Source organism: Mustela putorius, unplaced genomic scaffold (genome assembly GCF_011764305.1).
Source record: "Mustela putorius furo isolate JIRA1106 unplaced genomic scaffold, ASM1176430v1.1 tig00003858_pilon_pilon_pilon, whole genome shotgun sequence".
Lineage (NCBI taxonomy): Eukaryota > Metazoa > Chordata > Mammalia > Carnivora > Mustelidae > Mustela > Mustela putorius.
The window spans coordinates 3,876,376-3,892,476 of record NW_025422010.1 but is presented as its reverse complement, the minus strand read 5'-3'; the positions used below and the strand labels follow the sequence as shown (position 1 = coordinate 3,892,476).

The window sequence follows — 16,101 nt, the reverse complement described above, 5'->3', positions numbered from 1 at the left end:
AATTCTTTCCTTAGCTTTGCTGAGTCTGCTTATGAGACCACTGATGGCATTTTTCACCTGTTCGTTTTTGACATTTTTTGTGTTTTTCATTTCTAGCTTTTCTATTAAAAAAAAAAAAGATTTTATTTATTTATTTGCGAGAAAGAGAGAGAGCACAAGGTGAGGGGCAAAGGGAAAGGAGAAGCAGACTCCCCACTGAGCAGAGGGACTTGATGCCAAGACCCCTGAGATCATGATCCACACCAGCCGCTTAACCAGCTGAACCACCCAGATGTTGCTGTTATATTCTTTCCTGAGTTTCCATCTCTGTGGAATTTTTCATCTCATATATTATCTGCATTTTCCATTAGAGCTTTTAACATATTCATCATAGTATTTGAAATTATCTGTGGGATGGTTCCTTTATTTGAGTGTAGTTTGATTGATATACTTGTCTCTGGAGTTTTTGTGGGTTATTTTTTTCCGGCTTTTTTATGCCTTGTAATATTTTGTCGAAGATCAGACTGCTTGTGTAGGACAGTAGAGATTGAGTTCACTAGGTGGTTTTGGTCCATGGGAAGAGGCTTGCCTTTCCTTCTGATAGGACTTGCGTGTAGGAAGGGTTTTTACTGCAGTGGTGGTGTAGGGGGCCAGTGTGGGCAGGTTTGGGGCTGGGCTGTAGGTATCCTCCATGCATCCCAGCTTTCATATTCAGTAGCTGCCTTGTGTCTAGAGTGGAGTTGATTTTCCACTTCTTTTTTTTTTTTCCACTTTATTTTATTTTTGTTATTGGCAAATGTATTGTTTGTTTTAGGGGTACAGGTCTGTGATTCATCAGTCTTACATAATTCACAGCTCTCACCATAGCACCTACCCTCCCAATGTCCATCACCCAGCCATCCCAACCCTCCCACCCGCTTCCCTCCAGCAACCCTCAGAGGATTGTCTCCTGAGAGTAAGATTCTCTTATGGTTTGTCTCCCTCTCTGGTTTTGTCTTGTTTCATTTTTCCCTCCTTTCTGCTATGATCCTCTGTCTTATTTCTCAGATTCCTCATATCAGTGAGATCACATGATAATTGTCTTTCTCTGATTGACTTATTTTGCTCAGTATAATACCCTCTAGTTCCATCTGCATCGTTGTAAATGGCAAGATTTTGGTGTGGGGGGGGTTGATGGCTGCATAATACTCCATTGTGTATATATATACACCACATCTTTCTTTTTTCTTTTTAAGATTATATTATTTATTTGAGAGAGCGAGCATGAGAGGAGAGAGGTCAGTGGGAGAAGCAGACTCCCCGCTGAGCAGAGAGCTTGATGCAGGACTCAATCCCAGGACTCCAGGATCATGGCCTGAGCCGAAGGCTGTCATTTAACCAGCTGAGCCACCCAGGCGCCCCATATCACATCTTCTTTATCCATTCCCCTATTGATGGTTATCTTGTTCCCCTGTTGATAGTTATCTAGGCTCTTTCCATAGTTTGGCTCTTGTGGACATTGCTGCTATAAACATTGGGGTGCAGGTGTTCCTTAGGATCACTACATTTGTATCTTTGGGGGTAAATACCCAGTAGTGCAATTGCTGGGTCGTAGGGTACCATTTTTTTCAACTTTTTGAGGAACTTCCATACTGTTTCTCAGAGATGCTGAACCAGCTTGCATTCCCACCAGCAGTGCAGGAGGGTTCCCCTTTCTCCACACCCTCGCCAACATCTGTCATTTCTCCAAAGGGCTCTTCTTAATGTCTGCTCTGCCCTCCGCTTGAGATTTTCCCTTTGGGCCACCCTTCAGGAAGACTGTCTCTTGCAGCTAGCTGTCTTAATGTGTGTGGCCTTCACAGCTCCAGCTGAAGTTGTGGATCAATCACAAGGATTTTTCACCAGTGCCCTGAAGGGTTCCAGTGCTCTGATTAGGAGCAGTTGGGTGGGAAGCTGGGAGCAGGCTAACGACAAGCTTGGCAATTGAGCCAATTCATTTGAGGCACATACTTGGCTTTCTCTGCTGAATCCTGCCTTGGAAGTGTGGGAAAAAATAGGCAAGCTCATAGTCATCGACTAAATCCTCAATGTTCTGGGCTGGTCGCTGCAGGAATGGTGTCAGAGCTGTGTTGTCATATGGCCTAACCATCGTCTATGTATTTAGTCTCTTAGATACATCATGAGGCATGTGGTGTCACTTTGCCCTGACATTGGTGACATTAGCTTTGATCCCTGGATTAAGGTTGTACCTCCCAGATTTCTGTACTATAAAGTCTTAGTTTTTCCCATTTTGAAATTAATAAGTAATATGTGAAGAGATCCTTTGAGGCCCTGTAAAATTCTTGTTCCTTATCAGACTCGTACCTGCTGATGCTGCCATGTACTGGCAATTTTTTAACTCTCATTCCTTCCATGTGTACTAGTGGGCATTCTTTTGTAAGGAAGAGCATTCCCTTCTCCCCCATTTATTAATCTCTTTATTTGTATTAGAATGCACTCTTGGATTTTTATTATATAAGATGGATTATAATTCATGAGTACCATTATTTATTTTTATGGTTAATTTGACCCATTTATGCTGGTATATATGTATGTGTGTGTATTTATTTATTTATTATTATTATTTTTTTTTTTGAAATTGACATTTTTATTGAGATCCTGTAAGTTCAGATGCATTTAAAGTAAATTAGAGCAATCCATTAATATATTTTCCCTATTCCCCCAAATGGGAGTGTTTTGCAAAACTGTAGTATATAATCACAACCAGGATTATTGACTTGGACATAATCCACTGATCTTATTCAGCTGTTTTCAGGTTTACTTGTATTCATTTATGCTTGTGCACGTGTGTATGTGTGTGTGAGAGAGAGAGAGAGGGATTTATAGAATTTTATTACTTGTGTAGGTTCCTTTTTTTTTTTTTAAGAGATTTTATTTATTTATTGGACAGATAGAGATCAAAAGTAGGCAGAGAGGCAGGCAGAGAGAAAGGAGGAAGCAGGCTCCCTGCGGAGCAGAGAGCCCAAAGTGGGGCTCAATCCCAGGACCCTGGGATCATGATCCAAGCCAAAGGCAGAGGCTTTAACCACTGAGCCAGCCATGCGCCCCTACGTGTGTAGGTTCCTTTAACGCAGTTGAGATATGAGTAGATCCAGCACCATAAAGAGCCTCCCTATTATTGCTTTATAACCCCACCCACTTGCAGCCACTGTCTGTAGTGGTCGAATTCTGCAGTGAATCCTCTTGGTCCTGAGATTTCTTTGGGGGCTAGTTTTTAAATTATGCATTCTACTTAGTTGTTGGTTACAGGACTGTTCAGATTGTCTGTTTCACATTGAGTGAATTTTTGATAATTTCTGGTTTGCAAAGAATTGATCCATTTCTTGGGGCGCCTGGGTGGCTCAGTGGGTTAAAGCCTCTGCCTTCGGCTCAGGTCTTGATCCCAGAGTCCTGGGATTGAGCCCCACATCGGGCTCTCTGCTCTGCAGGGAGCCTGCTTCCCTTCCTCTCTCTCTGCCTGCCTCTTTGTCTGCTTGTGATCTCTGTCTTTCAAATAAATAAATAAAATCTTAAAAAAAAAAAAAAGAATTGATCCATTTCTTGCAAGTACTCAGATTTATGGGCATAGAGTTGTTCATGGTGTTCTCTTATTAACCTTATGATGGCAGGATTTATGTGATGTCCCCTATTTCATTCCTGCCCTCGGTGATTTGAGTTTTTCCCAGTTTGATTTTGCTAGAGGTTTATCAGTTCTGTCAATTTTTCTTGAGAACCAGCTTTTTGTATCATTGATTATTCTCTTTCAGTTTCACTGATGATTGCTTTTTATTATTTCCTTCTGTTTGCTTTCTTTTTCTAGTTCATCTTGTACTCTCTGGACTCAGCCTTCCCCCAGAGTGCCTTGGAGGACCTGGGCATTAGTTATATTCATGGCTTTTACGCCCTTTCAGTGGACAGAGCTGAGACTGGTGTGTGTGCCTGCATATGTGTGTGTCTATGTGTGGATATCCTGGATATAGATTTTTCATACTAATTTAGTTGTTTTAATGATTATAGATGTACTCAAGTTTCCTGGCTCCTTTTCAGTCAGTTCAATAAGTCATATTTATTTAGGACATAACCTATATATCTAAATTTTCTGCTTCATTCTTGTACAATTTTCTAAGCATTCTCTTGTGATTTTTGGAAGCATTCGTATATATCACTTTGACCTTTTGATTCATAATATTATTTATACTTTCTTCTTTCTTGGTTAGTCTTCCTGAAGGTTTGACTCTTTGATTCATCTTTGTGAATATTCGGTTTTGGGTAGTAATGGATTCTCACTATTGTGTATCTGTTTTCTGTGCTGTTAATTTTGTTCTTTTTTTATTTTTTTAAGATTTTATTTATTTATTTGGCAGAGAGAGTTCACAATAGTCAGGCAGGCAGAGAGAGAGAAGGGGGAATAGGTTCCCTGCTGAGCAGAGTGCCTGATGCGGGGCTCCATCCCAGAATCCTGAGATCATGACCTGAGCCTCCTATCGTTTTGTAGTCGGTATATTTCCCCCTTCTAGGAAATCATTCTTACCATAGGTTATAGATCATATGATTATTTATTTATTGGACAGAGAGAGAGATTTCACAATAGGCAGAGAGGCAGGCAGAAAGAGAGGGGTAAGAAGGCTCCTTGCTGAGCAGAGAGCCCTATGCAGGGCTCGATCCCAGGACCCTGAGATCATGACCTGAGCCGAAGGCAGAGGTTTAACCCACTGAGCCACCCAGGTGCCCCTGGGCCATTAATTTCTACTGTCAGTTTCTATCCTTTTACTTTCATTAGATTTACCCTTTTCTTTTCTTTTTTAGGATTTTATTTATTTATTTGACAGAGGCAGATCACAAGTAGGCAGAGAAGCAGGCAGAGAGAGAGAGAGGAGGAAACAGGCTCCCCCCTTAGCGGGTCATGATCTCAGGGTCCTGGGATGGACAGTCCCTGTCACATAGAAAGCTCTCAACACATGTGAACTATTTTCATTTTTTTTCATTATTATTACATCTTTTTGTGCTAGCTTCCTTTCATTTTGCCTTTTTGTACTCTTTTAATTCAGTCTTCAAATTGATTTTGGCACCTTATTCTCTGCTGTTTATGCAGGATTTTTCTTCCTTTTATCTTTTCCAGACTTACATGAACTTAACTTTTCTCTAGTCTCTTTTTTTTCCTATACTGGTTCAGAAATTGTGTTATATATGCCTGTCATGTTAGTGGTTACCCTTACGTTTTTAAAAGGCATAATGGATTTATTTTTTTTTTATCTGAAGGCAGTCAGTGTCTCTAATTTCCTTCCTGTTAATACAAAGACCCTATGTTGTGAGGCCATTCTAAGATCTGAATTACAAATTTACAGAATTTGCTGCGCAGTAAGTAATTTCTTTTCTCCCTAATGAAGCCTGTAATTTGCAGTGGACCGGTGCCACTTCGCGTTCACTGATCAAGTGAGGAAGATCTAAACTGCAGGGGGCCTAATTTCTACTCACTGTGCGAACCAGCTTCTAAGAAGGCTTAAAAAGGGACATTGGGAGGATGCTTGTAACCAGCCCTTATCATCCAGTTCTGCAGAGCATGTGCCATGCGTCTGCAGCTTGGGTACACCTCCCCTTCCCTAGACAATGAATTCCCAAGGGACCTCACAGGCTGCTCAGGACAAGTGTGCTTTTGAATGAATTCTTTTATGGGTATCAGTCAAAAGGTCACTGTCAGCTGGAATTGGAAAGCAGAGGGGTTTTTTTGTTTTGTTTTTTCTCCAGTGGCAGCCATTTCAGCCCTAAAGCTCAATTCTTTGAAGGGCCAGTTGACATACTTCCCTGTGCACCTAAAAATAAAAAGTTTTAAATACAAAAAAACCCCACTCTATATATGGCTTTTGCTCCAGTTGTTCCACAGCTTCTGACTTACATGTACTTGTCCATTATTTTACGTTTACTTTGTTTTTATACTTCTGAGATGAATCACTTTCTGTTTTACGAAGTTAGCATTTGTGTACCTTTCCTCACATGTTCATCAGTTTCTTTATTATTTCTTCTCGCATCCCACTTCTTTCTGGGTTCAGCTTTTTACTTCTCAGATACATTCTTCAGGAGCTCTTTGAGACGTGGCTTTGGTGTTAGTGCTACACTCTTCTACTCTCTGAACGAAAGGTCTGTATTTTTTGCCCCCAGTCCTGAATGTTCGTTTAGCTGGGTCTAGATCTGTTGGTTAACAGTTACTTTTTCTCAAGACTTTGAGGATGGTATTTTATTGTTTCTGCCTGTTCCTTACTCTGAACTCTCATATGCCTTTCCTTGGTTTGTTAGGTATATTATAAATTTTAAAACTTCTTATCTTCTTGCTCCACGAGCAGACCGTGAGCACGCTGCCAAGGTGGCCAGGTGCCCCAGTGTGATAAGGTCAGCCTCTGCCATGAGTTCTCCTTCTTCCCTTCTGACTGTGACCTAGTGATGGTCAAGTGTTCCAGTGAAATCCCCCCATGCCTTTGTTTGTGTACTCGGCCCTGACCCCTAGTAAAGCACTTGCTGTGGCTCCTCACTCCTTCTCTGCTCCCCACCCCCACTTGGTTGAGTAGCACGCTTGGTGGTCTTCCTGTGTGATCCCTTCTTGGTGTGCAATGACTCTGTCCATCCAGAACCTATGAGTATAATGCACATTGTTTTCCCCTGCCTCCCCCGTACCCCGCCTTGTGGCCACACCTGACTGACCATTGCCCGGAGGTATACAGAACAGCAGGTAATCTTTCTCTCTTGTCGCTTTTGAGAGTTTCTTCGTTGATATGCTGAGGTTTCATCACACTGTGTCTAGTCGTTGATTTATTTTTAAATTTAATTAATTAATTTATTTGTTAGAGAGAGAGAGTGCACAAGCAGGCAGAATGGCAGGCAGAAGCAGAGAGAGAAGCAGGCCCCCAATGAGCAAGGTGCCTGATGCAGAACTCAGTCCCAGGACCCTGGGATCATGACCTGAGCCAAAGGCAGTGGCTTAACCAACTGAGCCACCCAGGCGTCCCAAGTTACTGATTTATTTTTATTGGTCCTTTTAGGACCCCTAGGGATTTATGTGTTTTATTAATAATGGGAAGATCTCAGCCATCATCTCTTTTTTTTTTTAACAGCTTTATTATGATATAATTCACATACTTGACAATTCACTCATTTAAAGTGTACCATTCAGTGCTTTTTAGTATAGTCAGAGGTAACTGTAACTATTAACACTAACTCCGTGTATATCTATATATACATTCTACGATATACATTTTATTCACATTCGCTTCAGATTGATACTAGGTTCATTTCAGTGATATGTGGAATGTTAACCTCTTAAAACCCAATTTCCTTTCTTTCGTTTTCTGGTATTATCATTATACACATTAGGTCTATTAGTGTTGCGAACAAACAAAACATTCTTAATTACCACCTCCAGTCATTTCTTTAGCCTGGAACAGCTTTGCTTCCACACACCTCCTTTGGGCTGTTATCAGCAAACACATACATTACATTTCTGTATGTTAGAGGCCCAATACTATATTATAAACACAATATCTTTTTTTAAGATTTTATTTATTTATTTCAAAGAGAGATAGAGAGCACAAGTAGGCAGAGTGGCAGGCAGAGGGAAGGGAGAAGCAGGCTCCCTGCTGAGCAGGGAGCCCATTGTGGGGCTCAATTCCAGGACCCTGAGATCATGACCTGAACCAGAGGCAGCCGCTTAACTGACTGAGCCACCAAGGAACCCCATAAACACAGTATCTCTTACAATTGCTTTTTCATTCAGTTAAGAGGGAAAAAATATTCATTTATGGAGCACCTGGGTGGCTCAGTTGTTAAGCGTCTGCCTTCAGCTCAAGTCATGATCCCAGGGTCCTGGGATTGAGCCCTACATTGGGCTACCTGCTCAGCGGGAAGCCTGCTTCTCCCTCTCCCACTCCCCCTGCCTGTGTTCCCTCTCTCGCTGTGTCTTTCTCTGTCAAATAAATCTTTAAGAAAAAAAAAAAAACTATATTGACTTTCATAATCACATGATTATCTTTTCTAGCACCTTTTGGTTTTTTGTATAGATCCAAATTGCTCTCGGGGGATCACTTTCTTTTAGCCTTAAGAACTTCCTTTGGGGTGGGGTGCCTGGGTGGCTCAGTCGGTTAAGTGTCCGACTCTTGGTCATGATCTCAGGGTTGTGAGATAGAGCTCTGTGTCTGACCCTGTGTCAGGCTCTGCACTTCATGTGGAGTCTGCTTAGGAGGCTCCCTTTCCCTCTCTCTGCCCCTCCCTCCCCTCATGCTCAATCTCTCTCCCTCAAAAAAAAAAAAAAAAAAAAAAAAGACCTTCCTTTGTTATTACTTATAAGGCATGTGTGAATGCGGCAAATTAGGTCTTGTCTGTTTGGGGAAAGTCTTTATGTTGCCTTCAGGTTTTGAAAGCTAGGTTTGCTGGGTGTAGGATTCTGATAGTTTTTTCTTTGAGCATCTTGAGTATGTTATCCCACTGCCTTCTCATCTCTCTTTTTTCTTCTGAGAAATCATTTGTTAGTTAGCCTTACGGGGTTCTCTTATAAGTAACGTGTCATTTCTGGCCTGCTGTTCTTAAGGTTTTCACATTTTCTTCGATGTTAGCACTTTTACTATGATGTGTGTGTCTGACGTGCTTAGGGCTCTTTGTATTTATCCAACTTGGAGTTTGTTACGCTTCCTACATGTATAGGTTTTGTTTTTCAATGAGTTTGGGAAGTTTTCAGCTGTTATTTCCTCAGATACTTTTTTCTGCTCCTTCTGCTCTCTTCTTCTGGTACTTCTGTTTTGTGTGTGATGGTGCACTCAGTGGTGTCCCATGTTTCTCTGAGGGCTGCTCATTTTTCTTCATTCTTTTTCTCCCTCTTCTAACAGAGATCACTTCTATGTGAGTTTCTTGCCCTGCATATTCCTGACCACATGAGCCGATGTAGATCTGACTCCAGTCCTTTCTTTTTTTTTTAATTTCATTTATTTGTTTATAATTTGCCAGAGGGAGAGAGACAGCAAAAGGGGGAACACAAGCAGGGAGAGTGGGAGAGAGAGAACAGGCTTCCCGCTGTGCAGGAAGCCTGATGTGGGGCTCGATCCCAGGACCCTAGGATCATGACCTGAACCACAGGCAGGTGCCTAACAACTGAGCCACCCAGGCACCCCAACCCCAGTCTTCAGTGAGGCTCAGACTCATGGTTGTGGGATTTGTGATGCGTGTTTTTAGATATCTTTACTCCATTTGGGGATGGAAACAAACATCTTCTCATGTCCCTTTGCCTTTCACTGAGCATGTGTCTTTTGCAGAGCTGCCCCTGCCTCATCCTTCATCCCTTCCTCCAGGCATCTGTTGTGTCTAGGGCTTGCTTAGGGCTCTGAGCTGTCAGCTTTCTCTCGTCTCTGGTGATGGCCATTTCTCTTCCTCCTGCCCCACAACAGCTCTGCACAGAGTTTACTATGTGTTTCTCAGGACTAGTGGACTGTGTTTTCAAGCGGAGCCAGCAGCTTCTTGGGAGAGTAATTGGAGACATTCTCAGATGTGTTATAAAATGGTTAACATGCATGACAGCTACATTTTAAAACTGAGGAAATTTCTAAGTAAACTGCTTAGGCAAATCCTTGAAAGCAAACACTTCTCCATGGGCTTTTCCCTGGCATCTAGCACTCTTCTCTCTCCCAGCTGTCTGGGCTCATGGCCAGGTGTGCCCTGATCAGGCTTTGTCCTAACAGCGAGTTGTAGTGACAACCTCTCTCGGATAGCCACTTCCTGTGGCTGTGGGCCAGACTCACACACTTCGGCACTGAGAGGGCTCTCTGGTTGATTTTGCTAACTCTTCTGTTGTCGTGTCTGCTGCCCAATGATGCATACGTATATGCATGTATGTGCATGTTGCAGGTCAAACATGCGTTGACATCAAGGACAATGTGGTGGATGAGGGGTTCTACTTCACCCCCAAAGGAGACGACCCATGCCTGAGCTGCACCTGCCATGGTGGGGAGCCTGAGATGTGTGTGGCTGCCCTCTGTGAGAGGCCCCAGGGCTGTCAGCAGTACCGCAAGGACCCCAAGGAATGCTGCAAGTTCATGTGCCTGGACCCAGGTGAGACTGATGGTGGGTCACAAGTCAGCCCCTGTGTTCTAAGCTGGAGCCCAGATGTTCCTTCGCTTTCTCAGTGGTGGGCACTCGTGAGAGCTCATGGCACATGGCATAGCAACATTTTGTTTATGGAGCTGTTCAGCCAGCTTTGATGGCCAACTACTCTTGAGAGGATGTGTGTGTCACATGACCCGGCCTTCTCTAACTGCCACCTCACAGGTTGGCTTGTGTCAGCTCTCAGGTAGGTAACCAGTATTGTACATCAGTGAACTTGAATTTGAATGAGGGTGCCTGTTCATGAATCAGCTGTAACTGATTGCTTTATATCTGACCTATCTTTCTCCTCTCAAGATTTATGTCCCCATTTTAGCTCTTTTCTGTGTTTGGTGAGTGGGGGGTAATGACAGTTTTTATTTGCTTATAGTCATCGATTTCTACCGCTAAAATCTTTCAGGAGAAAGTTTTGAGAAACTAACTCCATTCTACCAGGTGGTGTTTGTGATTAGACACTATGCAGGCATGTGGTCTCTAGATAGCCCTCTTCCTTTCCTTTCCAAAGGAAAAAGAAAAGAGCAGCAGGGAGCAGTGTACTCTGTATGACAGTTAGTGGGCATCACAGTCATACAACATGCTGGATTATTCTCCACACCAGTGCAGTTGGCATCTCTGAATTCATAATCTCAAGAGAACTGTAAATCAAAAGCATGAATTTGTTTTTTATCTTGGCAGTGTGAGACAGACGTGGACAGGGCCTTGTGGAAGTCCCTAAGCTCATGGACCCCGTAGAAGAGAAGCTTGGGCAGGGCGTGGTGGCCATCTCCATCCTTCAGGGCCCCTGTGGAGGAGAAACTGGTTTGCTTAGTGCTCGTGGGACAGGAGTTGGAACTGGTGTGTGAGAGCCACAACAACTAGAACTCTCGTTAAGTAGAGAGTTGTCAGTGTCCCTGCATGCCAGGAAGGGCGTCTGCGGGAGAGGGCAAAGCAGTGTCAGAGGGTGTCTGAGGTTTGGCTGAATCAGACACTTTGGCACAAGTCCTAGAGGTGCAGTCGGCTGTGAAGAGTACACAAGAGCCTACCAGGGAGAGTGGAACTCAGTCAGGGTACACTTGGGCCTCCCTGTCTCACAGAGTAAATCGTACCTGCTTGTATAAGATGCATTCCTATGGGATTCTGACAAGCACTAATTAGGTGCTTACCAGGTCTCCTGTGTCCTGGCCACATCACTCTGAACCCCCAGCTCACTTACCTTCCACAGGAGTCAAAGACTGGCTTTTACAAGCCACATCACATGTGTTTCTCATTCCATTTCTTAGGAATCTATCCATATTGCCTTACCCCTCCATCTAGGCTTTGTCAGAATGACCAGGCCTGTGTAAGACCTGTAGGGCCTGCCAAGCCCTGAGGACTTCTCAGCAGAACAGGGCTTTCAGGGCATCTGGTTGAGACCATAGCTGCTGCAGGCCATTCTCCTGTGCAGCCAGAGCAGCTTATCCAGGGCTTATTCCTGCCTCTTGTTTAGTGTTATGTTTGCAGGCTCCTGCCTGCTTCCCAAGCTGAGTGTTTTCTCCTGGGAAGTACCTGTATTCCAACAACGACAGAGAAACTGCCACCCAAACTGGGATGTTGGGAAAGTATCCCCTTCAACAAGGCAAGGATGTCTGCTCTCACCACTCTGTTTAGGGTTCTACAGGAGGTCAAGGGCAGTGCCAGAAAATGAAAAGGTATCCAGACTACAAGGGGAAATGAAATTATGTTTTTTTTAGTAGATGATATGATTGTCTGCATAGAAAATCGCAAAGGAGCTGCAAGAAAGTTACTAAAATTAATTAAGTGTGTTTAGCAGGGTCTCCACATACAAAGTCAATATACAAAATTCCATTGTTTTTATATATGCTACCTGTGAATAGTTGGAAATTTAAAGATCTAAAAAAAAAGTACCATTTATAGTAGCACCAAAAAACATGTCTTAGGCATAAGTCTTCCAAATATATGCACAAACCATAAAATACTGATGAAAGACATCAGAGGAGAGGTATACCATGTTCATGGACTCAATATCATTAGGCAGTTAATTACCCCTAAGTTATTTATGGATACAGTGCTGTCCTAACCCAAATTCCAGCAGACTTTTTACAGACATTGACAAGCTGATTCTAAAATTTATGTAGAGGAGTGCCTGGCTGGCTCAATCAGTGGAACACATAACTCATGATCTCAGGGTTGCAAGTTCATGTCCCACATTGGATGTAGAGATTACTTAGAAATTTAAAACAAAACAAAACTTAAAAAAATAAAAATTTATGTAGAAAGGCAAAGGAAATTAGACTAGCTAAAACAGTTTTTGAGAAGAAAAAGTTGGAGGACTCATGGTACCTGATTTAAAACCTACTGTCATAGTAGTATGGTCATAGTAATCAAAACAGTGTGGTATTATCAGAAGAAGAGACACGTAGATCACTGGAACAAAATAGTCTAGAAATAGTCCCACACTTATATGGTCAACTAATAATTGACAATAGTACAAAGGCAATTAAATGGGGAAAGGATATCTTACGATGTATAAAAATTAACTCAAAATGGTCATAGACCGAGTGCCTGGGTGGCTCAGTTGGTTAAGCAACTGCCTTCAGCTTAGGTCATGATCCCGGAGTCCTAGGATCAAGTTCCATATTGGGCTCCCAGCTCCATAGGGAGTCTGCTTCTCCCTCTGACCTTCTCGCCTCTCATGGTCTCTCTCACTCTCTCTCTCTCTCTCAAATAAATAAATAAAATCTTTAAAAAAAAAAAAAAATGGTGAAAGACCTAACTAGAAAACCTTACGTTGTAAGACTTCTAGAAGAAAAATATATACTCTAAAAAAAATTAAGTACATTAAAAGAAAATAGAGAACATAGAAAAATCTTTGTGACCTTGGGATAGGCAACATTTATAGCTGACCAGTCATGGTGTGAGTCCCCAAGGACCCAAGAACTGGCTTCTGTCTCCTAGGACAGTGCTGTCTTCTTTGTGTCTGACTGCAGGTGGCTTTCTTCTAGGGGATGCTTCCTCCTTCCTGGTAATCACCATGGAGGGATGGTCAGGGACCTTTACTGTGTCCTTGAGTTTATTTTGGAAGTGATTAGTAAGAGTCATTGCAAAGGGACTGTTGCTTAAGCAGGTGCCCCCTTGGGATCTCTGAGCTGGCCACCAATTAACAGACATGTCAGCAGCCCCCTGAGCTGACAGTCGTCCTCCCACAGACAGACAAAATGTTCCCTTAACACTGGAAGAGGATCAGAGGCACCAGAAAAGCAGCTAATTGGGGAGAGGATGTATCCTTTATACATGTTTACTTCCCAAGTTTTGTCAGCAATAAGTGCAGCTTTGAGGGAGGCTCCCTGGCCCTGTGGGAGGAGGGCAAGAGTGAGCTCAGACCATCTGCAATGGTGTGGAGCTGGCTGGGCCAGCAGAAGCAGTAGAAGGGCCCCGGGAGCCCGGCCTCTCACATGGAATCCTTGTTGGTCATGGAGTGTCTCCTTGGAGGGGATCTGCCTGCATGGCTGTCACAGAGTTGGAAGTCAACAGTCTGTGGCCTGCCTTCTGGGCCGTGGAGGCAGGTATTCTCGGGACCACTTCCTGGTCCTATTAGTCTGTGACTTGGTATGAGTGGCCCATCTCACCTCAGTGAGAGCCCATGGGGAAGTCTGTCCCCCTGTAGGCACTCAGCCAGCGCAAGTTCTCTTCCCTCACGTCTCCTCCAGTGTTCACCACGTGTGCTCCCCCCACAGCAAGCATCGGACAAGCACTGGTGGGCACCAGGGCAAGGCAGGCTCTCTCCGTGTGGGCATAGTCAACATTTGGGACTGAGCACTGTGACGTGGGCCCTTACTGTGCTTGGCAAGCTGCTGAGCAGCACCACAGGCTTCTACCCACCAGAGGCCAATAGTGCCTCCACCCTTGAGGGGTTGGTGGGGACCAAGAGTCTCTCCAGATGTTGTCACATGTTCCCTGGGAGTTACAGAGTCGCCCAGGTGAGCATCCCTGGTCTAGGGTCCAGGAACTTGGTCACATGTGCCTGATTTTGTCCTGTGTGGTTGGGGGTACAGGGTCCTATAGCAGAGCCTCTTAGGCAGAAGGGGCTCATTGAATGGAACTTAGTGCTAGGCTGGAAGGTAAGATATTATTCCTGGCCCACAATTTGTGTCTCTTCTTTGGTATTAGCGCAGTATTCATTACTTTGAGTTGTTTCATTTCTTCTGTCTCTCCCAAGATCAAGTGCAGGGAATCAGGAAGCACTTGCCTTTTCCACATACCTGCCTGGTGGTGAAAGGCTGTGGCCTTCCCGTACCACTAAGCACCTGGGGGTCAGTCTCCCCTCTTAGAGAACAGCCGGTTTCCTTCCTCTCCCTGTAACAGATGGCAACAGCCTATTCGACTCCATGGCCAGTGGGATGCGTCTGATCGTTAGCTGCATCTCCTCCTTCCTCATCCTGTCGCTGCTGCTTTTCATGGTCCACCGGCTTCGCCAGAGGCGGCGGGAACGCATTGAGTCCCTGATCGGAGCCAACTGTGAGTGCGGCTCGCCCTGCCAATGACAGCCCCAGTGGAGGCCCCACTCCAGGCTAGGTCCCCTTGAGAGACTGGGAGGGCACAGGAAGCAGGAAGGGGCAAGGAAGAAGGAGAAGATACTGATAGGGATGCCCCAGCTTGTCCCCAGCACCTGAGGAGCTGGAGGAGCTGTCCTGGGGACCTGAAATCAGGCCCTAGATATGTGAAGGGAGGGACACATTGTCAGTGCCAGCTGCCCCCAGGCTCCCCCGCCCCTCCAGGCCTTGAAACAGGACCCACAGCTGCTGTTGCATGTTCTGATCAGTGATGTTACCTTTTCTGGCACCCTGGACTGTGAGTGGGCCACCTGCGGGGTGGAGAGGGGGCAGAGCAGCAGATACCCAGAACTGTTAGGCAGCTTAGGGTGTGACTTGCCCTCTTCAGCCCAAGTTCTCTGCAGTGAGAGGCCTGTGCCCTCAGTAGAGCTGGAATTGCTCCTTGTCTCAGCAAGCAAGCCAGGCTCCCCAGCACCCAGTCCCCCAGTCCATGTGGGGAGCGGTGGGATGGTTACAGACCCCAAGGGCCCGAGGGCTCTTGAGTCAAGGTGGCAGGAATGCTGAGGGGCTGTGCCAGCTGCAGTTGGGGGCCTTAGGGCACTGAGAGCCAGCGTAGTCCTTCCTCAGACCCTCAGTTCCCACCAGGTCAGAGACCCTCAGGTGGGAGGGTGCGGTGATGGCTGGGCAGCAGAAGTGGCAGGAAGTAGTGAGGGGTTGCACATGGGTTAGGGCCAGGAATGGACTGAAGGAGGGGGTCCGGGTGGGCAAGCTGGGCATACGAGTGTGACAGTCAGGATACCTGACCCCTTGGGCCTGGGGTTGCAGGTCCAGCCTCGAGAGGAGGTGAGTGACTTGGGGACTGAGCTGCGTGCCTTTGAGTGACGTGGTTCTATTGCTTGTCTCCCTGTGGTTGTGCAGTGCACCACTTCAACCTTGGCCGGAGGATCCCTGGCTTTGATTACGGCCCAGACGGGTTCGGCACCGGCCTCACGCCACTACACCTTTCTGACGATGGGGAAGGCGGCACGTTCCACTTCCACGACCCTCCGCCTCCCTACACCGCATATAAGTACCCAGACATCGACCAGCCCGATGATCCGCCGCCGCCCTACGAGGCCTCCATCAACCCTGACAGCGTGTTCTACGACCCCGCAGGTGCTTCCCCCACAGGGAAAGGGAGCAGCACGTCACTAACCTTCCACCGTGTGCAGCCAGTGGTCCTCCCCCCCAGTCCGCAGGACCCTGAACCTCCACTTCCTCCTGGTCTTCTGCTTTTCCCTTGGGTTTCCATTTAAGGTGGAAGATATTGCCATGTGTCGGTAGGCGGGCTCTTCCCAGGGTTACCCATGCAGAGGACTGCTGGCAGTTGTCACACTGCCACTGGCCTTCCTCCTGTGAACACCTGTTAGCAAGCAGCCCTTGGGGCATACCCAGCTGGGCT

At 45.4% G+C, this 16,101-nt stretch overlaps 1 protein-coding gene across 4 annotated transcripts in view; it reads left to right on the top strand.

Moving 5' to 3' along the window:
• The window catches only part of DGCR2 (DiGeorge syndrome critical region gene 2), a 94,146-nt gene that overhangs the window by 74,004 nt on the left and 4,041 nt on the right, over positions 1–16,101 (top strand). For all 4 annotated transcript variants that reach the window (XM_004742593.3, XM_004742592.3, XM_004742591.3 and 1 more), the window contains 3 exons: positions 9,877–10,080; positions 14,473–14,625; positions 15,579–15,815. In XM_004742593.3, coding sequence (XP_004742650.1) covers positions 9,877–10,080; positions 14,473–14,625; positions 15,579–15,815 — 594 coding nt within the window. The remainder of the gene's footprint in view (positions 1–9,876; positions 10,081–14,472; positions 14,626–15,578; positions 15,816–16,101) is intronic.